Raw genomic sequence first — 16,799 nt, 5'->3', positions numbered from 1 at the left:
TTTACTTTGAAATGTAAAATTATATCTTGATATTTCATCATGATATTGCAAGTTAAAAAAAAAAAAAATAGTCAGGATGATATTGCACACCGCTTCAAAGTATTATTATTAATGTTTATTTGATATGGACAGAGCAATTACATTGGACAAACCAGATGCATTTTAAGTGTTTTAGCACAGGTGCTAATTCGCAACACTAGTCCATAGGCGGCTTTTAAGGAAATAAAGGAATTAAAATATCAAGAAGGAAAAAGTAAAAGACAGAAAAAGATAGGAAAAACAACAACACATCAAAGTAAAAGTGTTTGTTTTGATATACAATTCACAAAATAAGACCATGATAATGAGGCAAAATTAACAAAACCAGAATTAAAAAAGTAAAATATATAATGTTGACGGTTGTAGCTAAAACCCTAGAATTTGATATTTAATTGTTGTTGCAGTTTTTATTATAACTTTGACTGGGGGGGGGCCGCATGTGGCCCGCGGGCCTCGGGTTTGGCAGCAGCAATTTTTTCTTTTATTAAATTTATTTTAAAAAGTGCCTTTTTTTTTTTTTCTATATCACATTTCTATGACATTTGACCACATACACACAATATGTTCACGTCTTCATTAAAGCGCTGCCTTTCATGTTCGAAGTACGCGGCGCGATTCCCAGTACGTGTAATATTGACATTTTAGCGTAAACGTCCACGATGAATCGCTTTTCCCTGAGCGTGCCTCTGTAGTGCCACGTCACCCCACGTCACTACCGCACCTGCGCGGCCATCTTGAGCCCCCTCGTAAGCAAACGGCCACAGAGAAGCGGCGGAGAAAAGCCAGTGAAATACACCAAGCTAACCGGACCAAACTGGGACATGTTCGCTGGAAATCGAGCATTTTGACAAACTGTGAAGGTCGAATACAGCGGAGCGAGCAGGAAACGGCGACACAGACGGTTCCACGGTCATCTTAAGTGCCTCGGATACCCGGACATTCACGTCTTTTCTCGTGTGTTTTTTTTTTTTTGCCGGAGTAGGAAGGAAGAGTCGAGTCACCGACAGTCGGAGAAAAAAAACACACACACAACCGGAGTGAAACCATGAATCCCGAATAGTGAGTGTTTTTTTCCCCTTTACATCCGAACATCGAAACGTCGCGACGCCATTTCCGATGTGTCGTGGACGTAAACGTATTTAAAATGTTTGTGGTTAATGGCGTAACCCTGTCCGAGCAGTGTTAGCTTAAAATGCTCTGTCGTTATTGGCAAACATTAGCTAGCTACATAGCTAGCTTAGCTGGCCGTGAAACAGGGCGCGGACAGCTTCTTCTTTAATGTGTCACTCTCGCGGACGTGTTTTTCACGAGACGTCAGCTGATTGCTCGCTCGTGCCTCGGTGTGTCGGCGCTGACAAGCGATCTTTTCACCGCATCGACGAACGAACGAACGAACGAACGAACGAACGATCCTCCGTATATATACAAATGTGTGTGTGGGGAACCGGAAAAAGCGTCCACGACACAGTTTTAACTCTAAATATATCGAAAATGGGAACGTTTAGTTTCGCTCGAACAATACGAGAACATCAAGTAGTCGAGTGACATATGTGAGATGGTTGACCTATAACCTCGATATAGAGGCCAGCCGAATTAATCGCGTATCGTTATTCTAAAAAACACTAATATTAAGTTTATTGTGTACAAGTTAGATATTAGATGTAATAGGAAATTGTAAATATTTAATGTGTGTGACTTGAAAATGCTGTTCATCTGGCCTACATGAAGTTCTAGTGTGTTATATTTAAGTGCCACAAGGGGGAGCCTTTCAGTCATCTTGCCAAAGCTCCGCCCCCAAAACATAAGGGTTTTTTTTGCTTTTTTTTTTTTAAAAACATCACATTTTCACACTTTGTTATGTTAGTGTTATGTAACGCCAGTAAATCTGTCCCTCAGTATCTGTAAACGTTGGGAAAATGCTAATCACCAGCTGTTTGCTCGCGCGAGTCTAACTTTTTAGCTCCAAATATATCGAAAATGGGAACGTTTAGCTTCACTCGAACAATACGTGAACGCCAAGTAGTCGAGTGACATATGTGAGATGGTTGACCTATAAACTCGATATGGAGGCACATTCTCGATTTTAACATCGAATTTATCGCCTATCGTTATTCTAAAAAACACAAATATTAAGTTGATTGTGTGCAAATTCGATAATAGACATAATAGGAATTGTAAATATGTAATGCGAGTGTGTTCTAGTGTCCACAAGGGGGAGCCTTCTAGTCGGTTATCTTGCCGAAGCTCCGCCCACAAAACATGCATGTTTTTTTTTGCTTCTTTATCTAACCAACAACAAATTTTCTTCTGACTTCAGTAAATCTGTTCAAAACACCCGTTCGCTCGTGTTGACCCTCTGAACTCTAAATATTGAAATGGAAACGTTTAGCTTTGCTCGAACAATCAGAGAGTGACGTACGCGAGATGGTTGACCTATAACCTAGATATACAGGCAAGCCTGTTTTTACAGTCACATATTCTCGATTTTTAAAAACAATAATTTTTTTTTGCTAATGTAATGTTTTACATAACTTCAGTAAACCTGTTCCTCTTTGTCTGCGAATGTTCAGAAAATGCTAAACATCAGCTACATGCTCACTTGTCATTCGATTACTAAATCATTTTCTCAACTATTTTTGTTCATTTATTGATAGGTTTGAGTGTTTTTTCCCCCCAATAATTTAAACAAGCTTTCTGAATGTTCTGCTTCTTAAATGTGAACATTTTCTGGTTTCTTTGCTTCATATAACAAAGAAATAATTAAAACAGAAAACCCATCAACACCAATCAACATTTTTTAACGTTTTCTGGTAATTTTCTTACCAAACAAATAGCCTAATTTTATTGCCTATATTTCATATGAGTGACTTGTAAATGCTGTTCATCTGACCAACATGGAGTTTTAGTGTTTTCTTTTGAAGGGGGCCTTCCAGTCATTCTTGTCTTGCCGAAAGCTCCGCCCCCAAAATTTCAGAATTTGTGTGCGGGGGTTTGAGCTAACGTCGCTAAATCTGCACCTATTTATCTGTGAATTATCTGTAAAACAAACTTAACTAAGGTGTTACGTATGTTTTTACTTTATGAACCAAATGAAGACGGAGTATGGACAGAAGACTCCACCCATTTGCGATAAAGCAACTATTAATTTCTGACAAAGTTTTTACAATTATTGAGATACTATTGTGATAATATTGCAATATTTTGGTCAGTATAGTTGTGAATTTTATTACTTACTCATACCTATACCAGACACAGTGAATCCACCAACATGTAGCGTGTTAGCTTTAGCTTTACTCATGAACACAGAGTGGACTATTTTGCATGATTTACAGATTAAGCTAACACTAAGTGTGTTCAGCTGCGGTCGGTGCTGTATTGAAATGTGGTCACTGGCCATTTTTTTTAAAAGACTGAATACCTAAATCAGCTTCAGTGTAAACATCCGCTTCCATGTCTGAATTAGCTCGTCTCCGCTGAGGTCAGATGATACGGCCGGTTAGCATATGTTTGACGGCTGAAGTTAAAGGACACCCACCCGTCTGTCACTGAATCCCTCTGTCGGTGGTGAGCGAGTGTCCTGCTGTAACCGACCACCGAGGCCTTTCTTCTCGATCCACATTTTAACCCTGTCTGACCAGCTTTCGCTAACAACCCCACACCCTTGGCAGATAATCTTTGTTTACCTGTATGTTTACACACGCTGTATGAGCTTCTCTCTGGTTAAATAGGACTTATTACATGCCCCGCCTCTCTGCACTGTATCATCGTAGACATTGTGATTACAGTGGATCTGAGGCGTTTATCCACCGGGGTCCTGTACTGCTGTTTTATGAAGGTGGAACTAATAGATTTACATGTAATGTGCTCATCCTTTAATAGACCAGTTTAGTAGTTAGTAAGCACACAGATTGGCCTTTGTTCGTCTCTAACAGATCATGTGATGAAGGATGTTAATTAAGATCTTACATCTACAGCTTTAGTTGTTTTAGCAGTGTTGTTGTGATGATGATGATGATGATTTTTACCTTCATAATCCGTTCATCTGTGCACTATTTTGACTTTATGTAATAGAAAACTTCTCCAAACTCTAGAATTAGTCAGTGAGTAATGTAGTAGTCGATTATTAACCTGTTAGCCAGTCAAAGTAGCTAAGGATTTATGACCTAGTTGCATTCATTAACCATACTCGACAACTGTTTTGATAATCGACTCATCATTTTTTGAGTCTTTTTCAACAATGAATCCAAGCGTTCTGATTTGTCATCTACTTTCCTGCTCCGTATAACAAAGAAATTGTTAATTATTTAATCGTTTTGGTTTGTGGACAAAAGTAGACGTTCGAGAACATCATCATTTACGGACACCGTTAACCGAGAAAGTCCTACCTATTGAATAATAATGTTTCACAACAACGTGGTACAGATTTAAGTAATTTTATTGTTTCTGTACGTCCTGTGGTTCCTCATCCATCGGCACAAAACTTAAAAGTTCTTGAAAAGCGTAACATTTGAGATCTCTATTGAAAAAGGCTATCTGTGATCGCTAGCGCCTGTCGTTTACAGCCACTGAAGCTGCTCTTTGTACGACCTGTCGTCTGATCAGACCCTCAGTTTGCGCCATGTTGAAATGAGAACTGGGCTGATTGCAACACTGCCTCCTCCTCCTTCCAGCGTTAGTGACATAATGTCAGGTGATCGAGTGTCTGCTTGTGATCCACGTCGTCGAGTCTCAGTTTCCTTTGACACAAGAATAGCGACGGAGCGTTGGCTAATTCTCCGCAGCCTCCTGTGCTGTGTCGGACATTCCTGTGAGGTTGTTTTCCTTTCAGTGAGTGGATCTTGTGGGCGAGTGGGAGAGGTTTCCTTCTGTTTCTTTTGAGAAAGAACCTGTAGTAACAAGCAACATAAGTCAAAGTTTGATTGTGAAAGCACCGCAGAGCTGCACAGAAGCGTTTATTTGTCTTTATTTGACACGGCTAATATTGTACAAAACGTGCAGAAATGACCGTTTTGTGCTTGTCGTCAGGTGTTAGCTCCAAAATGAGACAAAAGCCTGAAAGCCAGCTCTCATTCCAGGGCCAGATTAACCTGCTGGAGCCGCCTTAGGGCACAAATCAGCTGCTTACCCTCCCATTGTTTGTTATACCGGAATTATATGAGGCACCAGAAATTGCCGTGTGATAATTAGCATCGCCGTAATTAGCCTCCCGCTCTTGGGCATAGTCTATGATATGATATGATGATGTCATGGTGTTTTTTTTTAATTTCATTTTCATTTTCATTTTGTGTGAAAATGTTGATTATTATAGTTGTAGAAACATAAAAAGCACAAAAACGATAAGCACGGTGCCGTTAAACCAGTGCTGCTCTCTGTCGACCATGTGCTCTGCATCACATGTTTATCCACTTAAACTGTGCAACGTCACTGAAGTGACTTACATGAGCAGTTGGGCCTTTCATTTTCCTTCTATATATTATTCTCCGGCTGCAACTAAGGATTCATTTCGTCGTCTGTTAATCTCGTTTGATCAGTTTTCCGCCCGACCTCAAAATGATCGCGGTTCAAACCAAAACGAATCATTTTTTAAGCATTTCTTTGCTCTGTGAAAATATTCACACTTAAGAAGCAGAAAAAATCAGGAAACTTGTTTTAATTATTCAACCAAACATATCGGGCTTAATATTTAATATCTTTTTTTTTTTTTTTTTTAAACAGTCTGCTGCTGTGCTACCGCAAATGTAACCCTATCTTTTTGACCCACATGCAATGTCACCAAAACATGCGCTGTCTGTTGTTTTGTGAAGTGTTAAAACAGGGCAGAGCTAACCGCGTTAGCTAACCGCTAACTAATTAATTAATACGTTGAATTTGTGTTGTTATTTAAGAGTTCTCTGTAAGCTTTTCTCTCACAATGGGACACTTGTGTTCTCTTTCCAAAACAATATAGTATAGAGAATAGAGTTTCACTCGGTATCTGCCGTGTTTTTCCACACACAACATCTCCATCTGTGTTCCTGCCCTCTTTAAGGTGTTTTTATTCTTAACAAATCCCACAAAATACAGTATTTTCTACAAATATTGAGTCTGTTTTTAAGCCACAGAGCAGCGTTGTTGTCGTCCATAACTATAGAAAAAGCCCTGACTGCACTGCTCTTCACACACACACACACACTGTTTATTTTGACTAAACCCTAACTCGCACACACTCACTAATTAGACTGGCATAGTTGACTGTGAAACATGTGTATTGTTTAGGTTTGAGCATGGTTTGTGTTGTGGAAGACACACACACACACACACACACACACCGAGTGAGTGACTTTTTAAAATGTTGACCTTTCCTGTTCTTGTTTTTCCTTCCCAGTGACTATCTGTTCAAGCTCCTCCTCATCGGAGACTCTGGAGTAGGGAAGTCGTGTCTTCTGCTGCGCTTTGCAGTGAGTCGTCACACACACTCTCACACACACACACACACACACACACACACACACACACGTTCCACTTACTGCTCGTGGTTTGTGTTTTTTTTTTTACCTCGTCCTGATCCCGTTCCTTTTCCTCCCTCGCTCGTCTCCTCACAGGATGACACCTACACAGAGAGCTACATCAGCACCATCGGTGTGGACTTTAAGATCCGCACCATCGAGCTGGACGGCAAAACCATCAAACTGCAGATTGTAAGTATATAAACACCCACAAATACCTACTAAATTGTCGTTAAAGTCACTTTTTTCCACAGTTATTTGATCTAGAAGTTGATAAATTCTCTTAAAAATCAGGGCAGTCAGTGACTGATAATTGATGCTTTAACTTTTAGAGCTGAACAATTAATCAAATCACAGGAGGCACAGTGTTTGTTAAAGCCAACGTGTCAAAATATCATTTTAGATGAATTGTTGTCTGGATTTTGTTCTACAGACTGAAGGGAACATCTTTGTTTCTCACTGATCTGCATAAATGTCACACCATAATTGTTTTTAAACATGTTTTTATAATGAAAATGAGAAAAATGACCGTTCGCTCTGATGTCGAGAATCATATCCTGTCAAAATAATCACAATGACATATTTATTCCTAAAAGCCCTAATATTGAGCCGCCTCTTTATTTCTCCTCCATCTATTAAAATATAACCGTCAAATTATGATAAATAAAAGGAAAAAAACTAAAACAAAATGATGTATAAACTAAATATTAAATACAGGAAACTTAAACTCTTCATGACGAAGTCAAATTTAAAAACAAAGGGGAAATATTAACCAGATTACTTCTAATCTTCTAATTTGGACACTAACGTTTTGACAGATTCCTAATTGCTACATTTGACCGTTATTACAAGTTTTGTCAAGGTCATGAAAAGCATTCAAATTATGATGATTTGAATTTTTGTTGTCCGAAAAAACCATTTATTTTCTCATTCCAAGAGTAGAATGTTTGTACGAGTGAATTCCTGCAGCACTTTTTGGATTTTTTTTACATGATGATCATGATTATGTTTTGGCACATATTTTATCTTTACATTCAATCAATTCATTATTTGCAGCAGCCTTGATACGCCTCTACAGTTTTACGGTTGCGTCTTTTCCAACAACTTGAGATACTACTACTTAAGATAATAACTTAATTCTTTTATGGCTGCCAGGATGCGTTGAATACGTAAATAAATAAAATAAATAAAGACAGAATCTAATCACAAACGACAGCTTTAACGTACACGGCGCCAAGTTTTGTGTCGTCCCGTGGTTACCACTTGATTTCCCCTTCGTGTATAATGTAAATGCCATGTCGGAACAAACGGCACAACCAAACCTGACCTGGAGTACATTTTCAGTCTCGCGCAGGTCGGGCTGGTTCTCTTTGGATCTGACACCAAACACAAACGCATTCACACTAATCTGTAATTGGATCCAGTTTAAGTTCAGAGACGGCTTTTGACATTATTGTTTGTTAAGCTGCTGTTTTATTCACCTGTGGTTTCCTGTTCTTTTATCATCATACCAAACACACCTGGTGTTCTTTTTTAGTATTATTTAATCCATTGGTTCTCAAAGTGCGGCCCGGGGGCCAATGACGGCCTGCAGAAACATTTCTGGCGGCCCCGCAATGAATTACAGTTGATAGTTTTAATCCAGTAGGTACTAAGCTTGTTAAATGTTTATTGGACATTACTGGATACAGACCAATAAGTGTAAACAAAAATGAGTATTTACCTGGTTTCTATATGGTGAATTTTAGTGTATTATTGGGTTATAAGCTGGTAATAAGCAGGTAGCTACAGCCCCCAATTACTAGCTATTTACCCAGTAAATATATGGTAACAGAAATGTGTTACTTGGTATTAACCTGTAATTAGAAGGTAAGAACAATGGCCAAAATACTGGGGAATTACCCAGTAAATTATAAAGCGTTATTGTATTAATGCTTAAATTACATTATATTAACGTTTATATTACTTAACGCTAAAGTGTAGAACTGCAATCTGGTCATTAAAATTATTTAATGGATTTATTTCTGTTTTTTTTCCTTTGGCGGCCCTCAGTCCAATGTTGGGTTCCTAAATTGGCCCTCAGGTATCAAAACTTTGAGAACCCCTGATTTAATCTAATAAACCTGTGACCTCTTTCAAAAAGGACCAAGAATATCCTTAAAAGTTTGTACGACAAACAGTCGTACAAACACTACTAAAGTGCAGAAACCTTTCCACAAATGTAGGAACCGTTTTAGGAGCGTTTCAACTTCAGGGACAAAGGTCTAAATTAAGTTCTGGGTATTTTCCCTTAACCCTGACAATTTATCCTCGTTTTGTCTCATCTCGATCCTCAAGAAAGATGGAGCTCCACAGCAATGAAACATTGATTTTGAATATATTAACCTCACAGATGAGTCCATGTGATTCACTGGACCAGACGTCAGGAAAAGTGACTCATAAATTCCGATTCAAATTTTTACAAAAACGCTTCACTCGGCACTTTTTATGAGCAGAAGAACTCATTGAGATTAAAACTCTCCACGCTAACACAGACAGCCGTGCATATCACAGTCACATTATCAGCACATTTCGCAACAAAATCAATATGAAGAGCAATCGGGCAAAGCATTGTTCTGCCTCCTTTGAAAGATCCTTCAGTTTAATCTAATTTAGTGTGTTTCACTCCACACAGGGAGCCACGTATTACCGCACTGTGGCTCAGCGAGGAATGTTTTTATCAGTTCAGTGGGTTTAAAACCGTCTAACCGCTTCCTCTCTCTCTCTCTCTCTTTCAGTGGGACACTGCAGGTCAGGAGAGGTTTCGCACCATCACCTCCAGTTACTACCGCGGAGCCCACGGCATCATAGTCGTATACGATGTGACGGATCAGGTGAGACGGGCAACAACGAACGGTTCAAATTGATGTTTTAGACCCCAGCTAGCATTTAGCATGCCCCATAGCATTCGCAGGCAAATGTGAGCAAACACCATAACAGCAAGCACGTGAGACTCAGCAGATCAGATGTCGTCACATGTCCGTCATCGGTCAGTCGGGTCACGTGACGGTCTTTCAAAATAGATCGGATTGGGTGGTTTGTTATTAGTCACCGTGGGGGAGCGACAATTACAGCAAACATGCAAATACCCACAAACATGAGGGTGCTTTCAATAGAAGAGCTGAGGGTCACAGCAGGTGACTTTAATGTCATGTAAATGAGCTTCGTTTGACTTTATAAAATATTCACTACTGGTATTGTGTGGATCAGTGCATTGGACATCAAAGAAAAAAGGCAAAACAAAACATCTGATATGATCTAAAAACTAAATATCGCATTATTGCGTCAACGAGCCCAGGCTATTAAGAGAAGTCCAATATTGGCTACATTTGCAGCTAGAATAGTCGTTTACCACATTAACAATGTATAGAGTGTATTTATGATTCATTTATTGTTATATTCAATGAAAAAAAGAGCTTTTCCTTAAAAAATAAGGACATTACTAAGTGAGCCCAAACCTTTGAACTGTAGCGTATTCAAGGCTGTGGTGTTATTTAAGAGGTGAAGCGATGTTCACGTCTTTGCTGTTTGTTGTTGTTGCCGTTGTCTCCGCCCCCCGCTCACGTCCGCCCCCTCGTGTTCCCGCCGTGCAGGAGTCCTATAACAACGTCAAGCAGTGGCTCCAGGAAATCGACCGCTACGCCAGCGAAAATGTCAACAAGCTCCTGGTGGGCAACAAGTGTGACCTGACCACCAAGAAAGTGGTGGACTACACAACAGCGAAGGTATGTGTGTGTGTAGGTGTGTCTGTGTGTGTGTGGAAATGGGAAAATTATCACTTTTTGACCATTTTAGACAAGTTTGGAGATTGGAATGTGGAGAATAGAAGATGCTTTGATATAATTGACTGTTGTCTTTAAGCAGTGTAGTTATTTTGCTGGGGTTTTTGAACTGTCGTCCACTCAGAGTGTAGTTTGGACAATAACGGGCTGGTCAAGTAAAGAAAAAAGTTCAAATTTTATGAGAATTTACATCAAAATAATCATCTTTTATGATGATATTTCACATAATTTCAAAATAAGTGTTTGTTTTTATATGGAATGATGAATATTTCACAATATAAACATGTTTATGATGCAGAATGAATCCATTAATGAACAAAACCATACAGAATAACTCATAACTTGTTATTACTGTACATGAAAAGTGTAGAGCTGCCACTAACGATTATTTTCTCGATGAATCGTTTGGTCCATAAAATGTCAGAAAATGTTATGAAACGTTGATCAGTGTTTGTCAAACCTGGAAATGACGACGTTCTTGAACGTCTTGTTTTGTCCACAAACCAAAGTGATTCAGTTGGAATGATTTATTCCTTTTGTGGAGCAAAGAAACAAAGAAAATGTTCACATTTAAGAAGCTAAAACAATCAGAAATCTTGTTTTAATCATGAAATATCTTCAAACCGATTATCAAAATAGTTGACTATTAATTTGGTTTTTCAGCTCTGATAAAATGTGAATGTTCTGTCTCTTAAGAACTAAACCAACACTTACATTTGAAAAAGAGATTGTGGTTCAAAATACAAACGGAGTCCGGACAAAGTAGTCTTCCGGTTACAAAACAAACCAGAAATTCACAGATTCAACCTTTAACCAGGCTCTGATTAAACTAGTGGTGGGCACGTTAACGGACGTTTCCATGACGACTGACCGGTCGCGTGACATCGGATTTTCTATCGGATCGGACTCCGGATTGTTAAAACTAGTCTCTAAAGTAACGCTAAACTTTAAAAACATACGCAGTAGACCGGAACGCTGGTTAGTTGTAGGGCTGCTCTTTTCGTTTAATGAACAGACCGCTCCAGTTCCACTGTAGTCGTCATGGAAATGGCTTTATGCGTTAGTGCCCACCTCCAGATTAAACAAAACTCATTTTATCCAGAATGGGAGCATAATTTCCATCACATTCCATCGAAAAAGTTGGAAAAATAAGAATAGAATTGACGATTAGAGTCGCCCCCTGGTGGCTAACTGCTACGTTCCTGAGGCGTCACTCGTCACTGAAGTGTTTAAACCCCCATCTCCTCCCTCTCTCTCCTCTTCTCCTTGCAGGAGTTTGCCGACTCTTTGGCCATCCCCTTCCTGGAGACGAGTGCCAAGAACGCCACTAACGTAGAGCAGGCTTTCATGACCATGGCCGCGGAGATCAAGAAGCGCATGGGCCCCGGCGCCACCGCCGGCAGCGACAAACCCAACCTAAAAATCGAGAGCACTCCCGTCAGGCAGTCCGGAGGGGGCTGCTGTTAAAGGACCCCTCACCCTACCACCACCACCATCAACACCTTCCACCTCCACCATCTCCACACTGACATCTACCTTTCTTCTCCTTCTGTGTCACCCTCCTTTCCCCCTCAACCACCAACAACGCCGCCATCTTCATCTCCACCATTCCGCCATGACACCCTGTAACCCAGCTCTCTGACACCCCCCCCCCCCCACCCCCGCTCTGTGCCCGGTCGGCTGATGGAGGACTTGGACTGTTGATGTGCGTTTGTAGATCAGGAGGAGAGGAATTGTGAGGGTTAATTTAAACTGCTCATCGAAAGAAGAAGACGAGCGGTGAGTGAAGGGAGTGAGGGGAGAAAACGACATAAACCAGACACTGAGGCAACGTCAACTTTTCTGCCAGAAAACAGAGACGGTAGAAGATTGATATTGATTCAGAGTGGAGCGAAGGCAGAGGAAGATATTCAGATACCACACACACACACTTGCACACACACACACACACTCACGTGGCATAGTGGGGCGGGGTGAAGAAGTTCAAGCCTTTTGGTCAAACTCGGGTTTTCCCTCAGACTGTGTCTATTTTTGCTGAGTATCTTAAAAAAGACCCCGACCCATACTTTCCTCGTCCACGAGTCCGTAAAGAAGTCCATCTGTCCACATCCGCGATAGTCATGTGTTTAAAAAATAAATAAATAAAATGTGACTGCGCAGACGTGTCGACTGCGCGTGGCTCCACTAAGGTCGGACATTTCTGTGGAATAGGAATCGTAGAATAGACGTAGAAGATCAGTTTATGCACGTGTGAAACTCCACATCATCGGGAAAACCCTCGTCATTTTTTATCATGTATAGAAACTGTTAGCATGAACGCTTTTCAACGCCCGACTCTCCGCGGACTCGGAGCGCGGAAAGTACGCAGAGGCCTTTTTTTATTCACACCCCGGCTCCCCCTAGTGTCCACTTTCAACCCCCCGAACTTTTTAAGCTTATCAATCGACGTCAACCCCCCCCACACACACACACACGCGCGCGCCCCCTACTGTACAGAAAGTGCGAGTTTTTGACGACAGGACCTCGGCGTGGACTCGAACCCCGACGACAAACCAGCTGTACAGGCTTTAGCTAGCTGTAGCCTCTCGTTCCGCTCGTCCTCTGACTGATCTCACTATTCAGCAGGAAGTTAAGTCTTATTTCCCCTCAACTAAGAATTCTTTCTATGAAGCAGATTTGTTTTCTCCGTCGTTCTTTTTCTTGTGTATAGAAACTGTTAGCATGAACGCTTTTCACCGCGCGGACTCGGAGCGTGGAAAGTACGCAGAGGCCTTTTTTTTATTCACGCCCCGGCTCCCCCTAGTGTCCACTTTCAACCCCCGAACTTTTTAAGCTCATCAATCGACTTCAACCCCGCACGCACACACAAACACGCATGTGCGCCCCCTCCAGGAGCAGCGGCGCGCGACGCTCTGTACAGAAAGTGCGAGTTTTTTGACGACGGGACCTTGACGCGGAACCGAACCCGACGACAAACCAGCTGTACAGACTTTAGCTAGCTGTAGCCTCGCGTTCAGCTCGTCCTCTGACTGATCTCACTATTCGGCAGGAACTTGCGTCTTATTTCGCCTGAACTAAGAATTCTTTCTATGAAGCAGATTTGTTTTCTTAGTTGTTTTTTTTTTCTCTCTCAAACTGGAACCACAGCTTCCTCGTACGCGTCGATCCGTCGACTTGATATGCAACGACGCCGCCGCTACGACTGAAAACCACGTACGCGTAAAAAAAGTCGCAGAATCGCTGTTTAAAAATCGGCCGCTATCGCAATAACTTAGACGATTAAACATTGACCTTTAGTCCTGAGTGAAAGTTGAAGGAGCCGATTTATGGTTTTAAAACTATTTATATACAGAAAAAAAAGTCACACGTCTGAGGTAAAAAAAAAAAACATTTAATAGCAGTTAATGTGTTGTGTCTCAGTGTGTGTTCATTAAATCAATATATTTTAGGGCTGCGATCAGTATAATCCTAATTAATCTGCTTTTCAAATGTCTTGTTTTGTCCACGAATGATCATTTTCAGACATTGCAGCCCTAACAACATATTGGACCTTTGTAATATTGCCCTCACACCATGATTGACAGATACCAATAAAATAAAAAAAAACACACCTTCAGGACTGTAACAGGACTTCTTTTAGACTTTTATTTTGTAAAGCGTAACGAGGCTTTTAGCGCTTTAATCGCTACAAGGAAAAAAAAAAACGGTAAAACGAGACGAAGAAGTGTAACAGGAGGATTTTTATGTCGTTAAACCTTTGGCTTTTCCTTCTTCTTTAGTCAATAAAAAACATCACGCGTAAGAAAGAAAGAAATGTGACAAAGTCCTGTAACGTTTAGCTCAGCGACCTCCTGCAACGACACTAATATTTACAGTCAGAGAGCGTTGAACACACGTGACGTGTATTCATACAAACGGTTATGTGTGTGTGTGTGTGTGTGAGAAAAGGGGGCGGGGCTCTGAGTTTAGACGTTCTGTCAAATGAAAACAATGGGCCGATATCCTGCATTGATCTTATAATTACTGTTTTATCATTGTTGTAATTTTATTTTTAAAGTCTTGTGTGTGTTTTTTTTTTGCTTGTTTTTTTTTTTGGATTAGAGGGTGGGAGGGGCGTGAGCTTCCTTTCCGTTCTGCTTCCTCATTAGTCGCTCCACTTTGTGCCTCTTGTGTAGATTTTTTTTTTTTTTTTTTTTAATGATTTATTAATTAATGAGTCTTTTTACACAAATTTTTGATCATAATGAGGTCAACGTTTTTACACCTGCTCTGTTCTGCACACACTCACGGTCGAGTCAGAGAGCGCGTTTGCACACCGGGATAAAGCTGTTGCTTTTTCATGAAGTTTAAACCCCGCCTTCTTTCCCCAATCCCGCAGTAATCCCCCCCCCCCCCCCTGATGCTGTACAGTGATCTCACCAACACTACACAAAAATAGACAGAATTTGTTGTCATGTCCGTAGATCGTACAAAACAAACGGACGTCGTCTTTCGGTTAGCAAACAAACCAGAAATTCTGATTAAGCAAAACTAATTTTCCTCAGAATTGGAACATTATTTACTCATTTGTATCCCATTCAATCGAAAAAGTTGGCAAAATAAGAATGAAATTTACGGTTAGCGTCGCCCCCTGGTGTCACTCTTCAAACCAGACAAATATGTCAATTTCTTCGTCTCCGATTGTGTCTCAACTCGAGGCTCCGCCTTCTTCAGAGGCTACATTTTTTTTGTTTTTTTTCGTGGAAGGTTGCGTATCCCAAGGATTAGAGGCGGGGCTTCAATTCAGACACATGGGACACTTGCGAGACTCCAAACAATCCGATTTTTCTAAAGTCAGACTTCTTCACCGCAAAGTCCTTGGCGAAAACCAACCTTTGACCAAAAGGTCACCTGCGACGAGCGACTTAAACGTTCTGAAGATGACGCTAGCTCGCACTTTTTGCGTCAAAATTAACAAAAAAAATCAATGAATCGCAGGACGATCCTGGAACGTCTCTTCCGGAACTTACCTCTCGCCCTGTTTCGCTCGGCTCTCGTTGCGTAACCCAGCTTTAAAGGATTTTTGACGTAACTACGTCAGAATTGTTTATTTGTGCGGGAAAAAGTAAAACCAGTTGCGCAAGGAAACGTCGAGATGGAAGTTCTGGAAGTAGACGATAAATGACGTTTAAGAAACCACCAGTAAACCACGACCGCCAACGGTTGCCGTAGTAACGCAGGAATCCGAGGCAGGTATGAGGCTGTTGGTGTGTGTGTGTGTGTGTGTGTGTGGTATTCCATGGAAACAGAAGGAATGTGAGGGAAAAGCCTCCGGAAAAACCTGATCTGACGAACTCTTGCTTTTTAACCCTGTTTCAAACAAACAAACAAAAAAAAGAACTGGAAAACATGGTGGCGTTGTTGTTCTTGTTATTATTATTATTATTATTATTATTATTATGATGATGACAATTATAGATGCTTTTAAGTAATAAATATACTGTTCTAGAGTGGAGTTTGGCTCTTGTTGTTGTAAATGTGTGGTTTGGTCGTTCACAGGAGGCTGTAGTTGTAGGTTCAGGGACTGACTGGTCTGGGGTTTCCCGCCTGACCGGATATGAACTCCCGACTCTGCTCTTCCGGCCGACCGCGTTGTCGCTGCACCTCGACAAATTCCTTAAGCTCCTCCTCCTCCTCCTTAAGCTCCTCCTCCCCCGCGCTTGGCTGCTCTGGCTCAGGTACAGCGCTAGCTAGCTTGAGTCGCAATTTCAACAACGCTTGACCCCCGCTTTTTTTTTTTGTGTGTTCAGTCCGACCGCTAGGGGGCGCGTCGGCGAGGCGAGTGGGGCGTGTGTGATTGGAACGCGGAATTTTGGCGCAAAATACTAAAAAAATAAATAAAAAAAAAAGAATCGTAGAATTTGTTTTAATAGCGAAAAATAATGGTTGTGTGTGTTAACATTCCTCAGATTTTTTTGGACACTTGTTGGAATCCACACCTGTCTCACTTGAGTCGATGCAGAACAAGCAGGTCTCTCTCTCTGTCTCACACACACACACACATATATATATAAATATATATATAAATATAAACATATACAGAATAATTAGAGCTTCAGTGACTGAGTTCCTTTGTTTTTTGTTTTTCTTCCCGACGTCTTGATATTCTACTGATTTTTCACGTGTCCATTGAAGTCTTTTCTGTGTCGTGTGAGGGTCACATGGTTGGGTGGGTGGGGTTATGTGTAGGGGGCGGGGCCAAGGGCGGGGGGGGGCGGGACCGAGGCTTTTGCTTATGAATGTGATTCTGATTAAACGATGCTTGACTGTTCTGTTTTTTTTTCTCTCCCCTCTTTATTTCTTTCGGTTTTTCTCTTTTTGTTTTCTTTTGTATTCTATTCTTCGGGGTTTGTTTGTTTGTTTGTTTGTTTGTCATTTGCACACTTGTTCAACGCTGTTCAATGGCTTCATAAAG

The 16,799-nt window shown here is 40.9% G+C and overlaps 1 protein-coding gene across 1 annotated transcript; it reads left to right on the top strand.

Moving 5' to 3' along the window:
• The first annotated feature begins 808 nt into the window (after positions 1 to 808).
• rab1ba (zRAB1B, member RAS oncogene family a) lies at positions 809 to 16,533 on the top strand. Its single transcript, XM_083910590.1, has 6 exons — positions 809 to 1,098; positions 6,404 to 6,476; positions 6,621 to 6,716; positions 9,302 to 9,397; positions 10,157 to 10,288; positions 11,618 to 16,533. Exons 1-6 carry the CDS (start codon positions 1,085 to 1,087, stop codon positions 11,810 to 11,812), a joined length of 606 nt encoding a protein of 201 aa, XP_083766716.1. The 5' UTR covers positions 809 to 1,084; the 3' UTR covers positions 11,813 to 16,533.
• The last annotated feature ends 266 nt before the right edge of the window (positions 16,534 to 16,799 follow it).

Source organism: Microchirus variegatus (assembly GCF_963457635.1).
Source record: "Microchirus variegatus genome assembly, chromosome: 2".
Classification (NCBI taxonomy): Eukaryota; Metazoa; Chordata; class Actinopteri; order Pleuronectiformes; family Soleidae; genus Microchirus; species Microchirus variegatus.
Note: the sequence above shows the minus strand (reverse complement) of the source record. Positions and strands in the feature narration are given on the sequence as shown.

Coding starts and splice junctions, on each gene's coding strand:
- rab1ba (XM_083910590.1), top strand. Junction 6,717..9,301: donor AAACCATCAAACTGCAGATT/GTAAGTATATAA, acceptor TCTCTCTTTCAG/TGGGACACTGCAGGTCAGGA. Junction 10,289..11,617: donor TGGACTACACAACAGCGAAG/GTATGTGTGTGT, acceptor TTCTCCTTGCAG/GAGTTTGCCGACTCTTTGGC.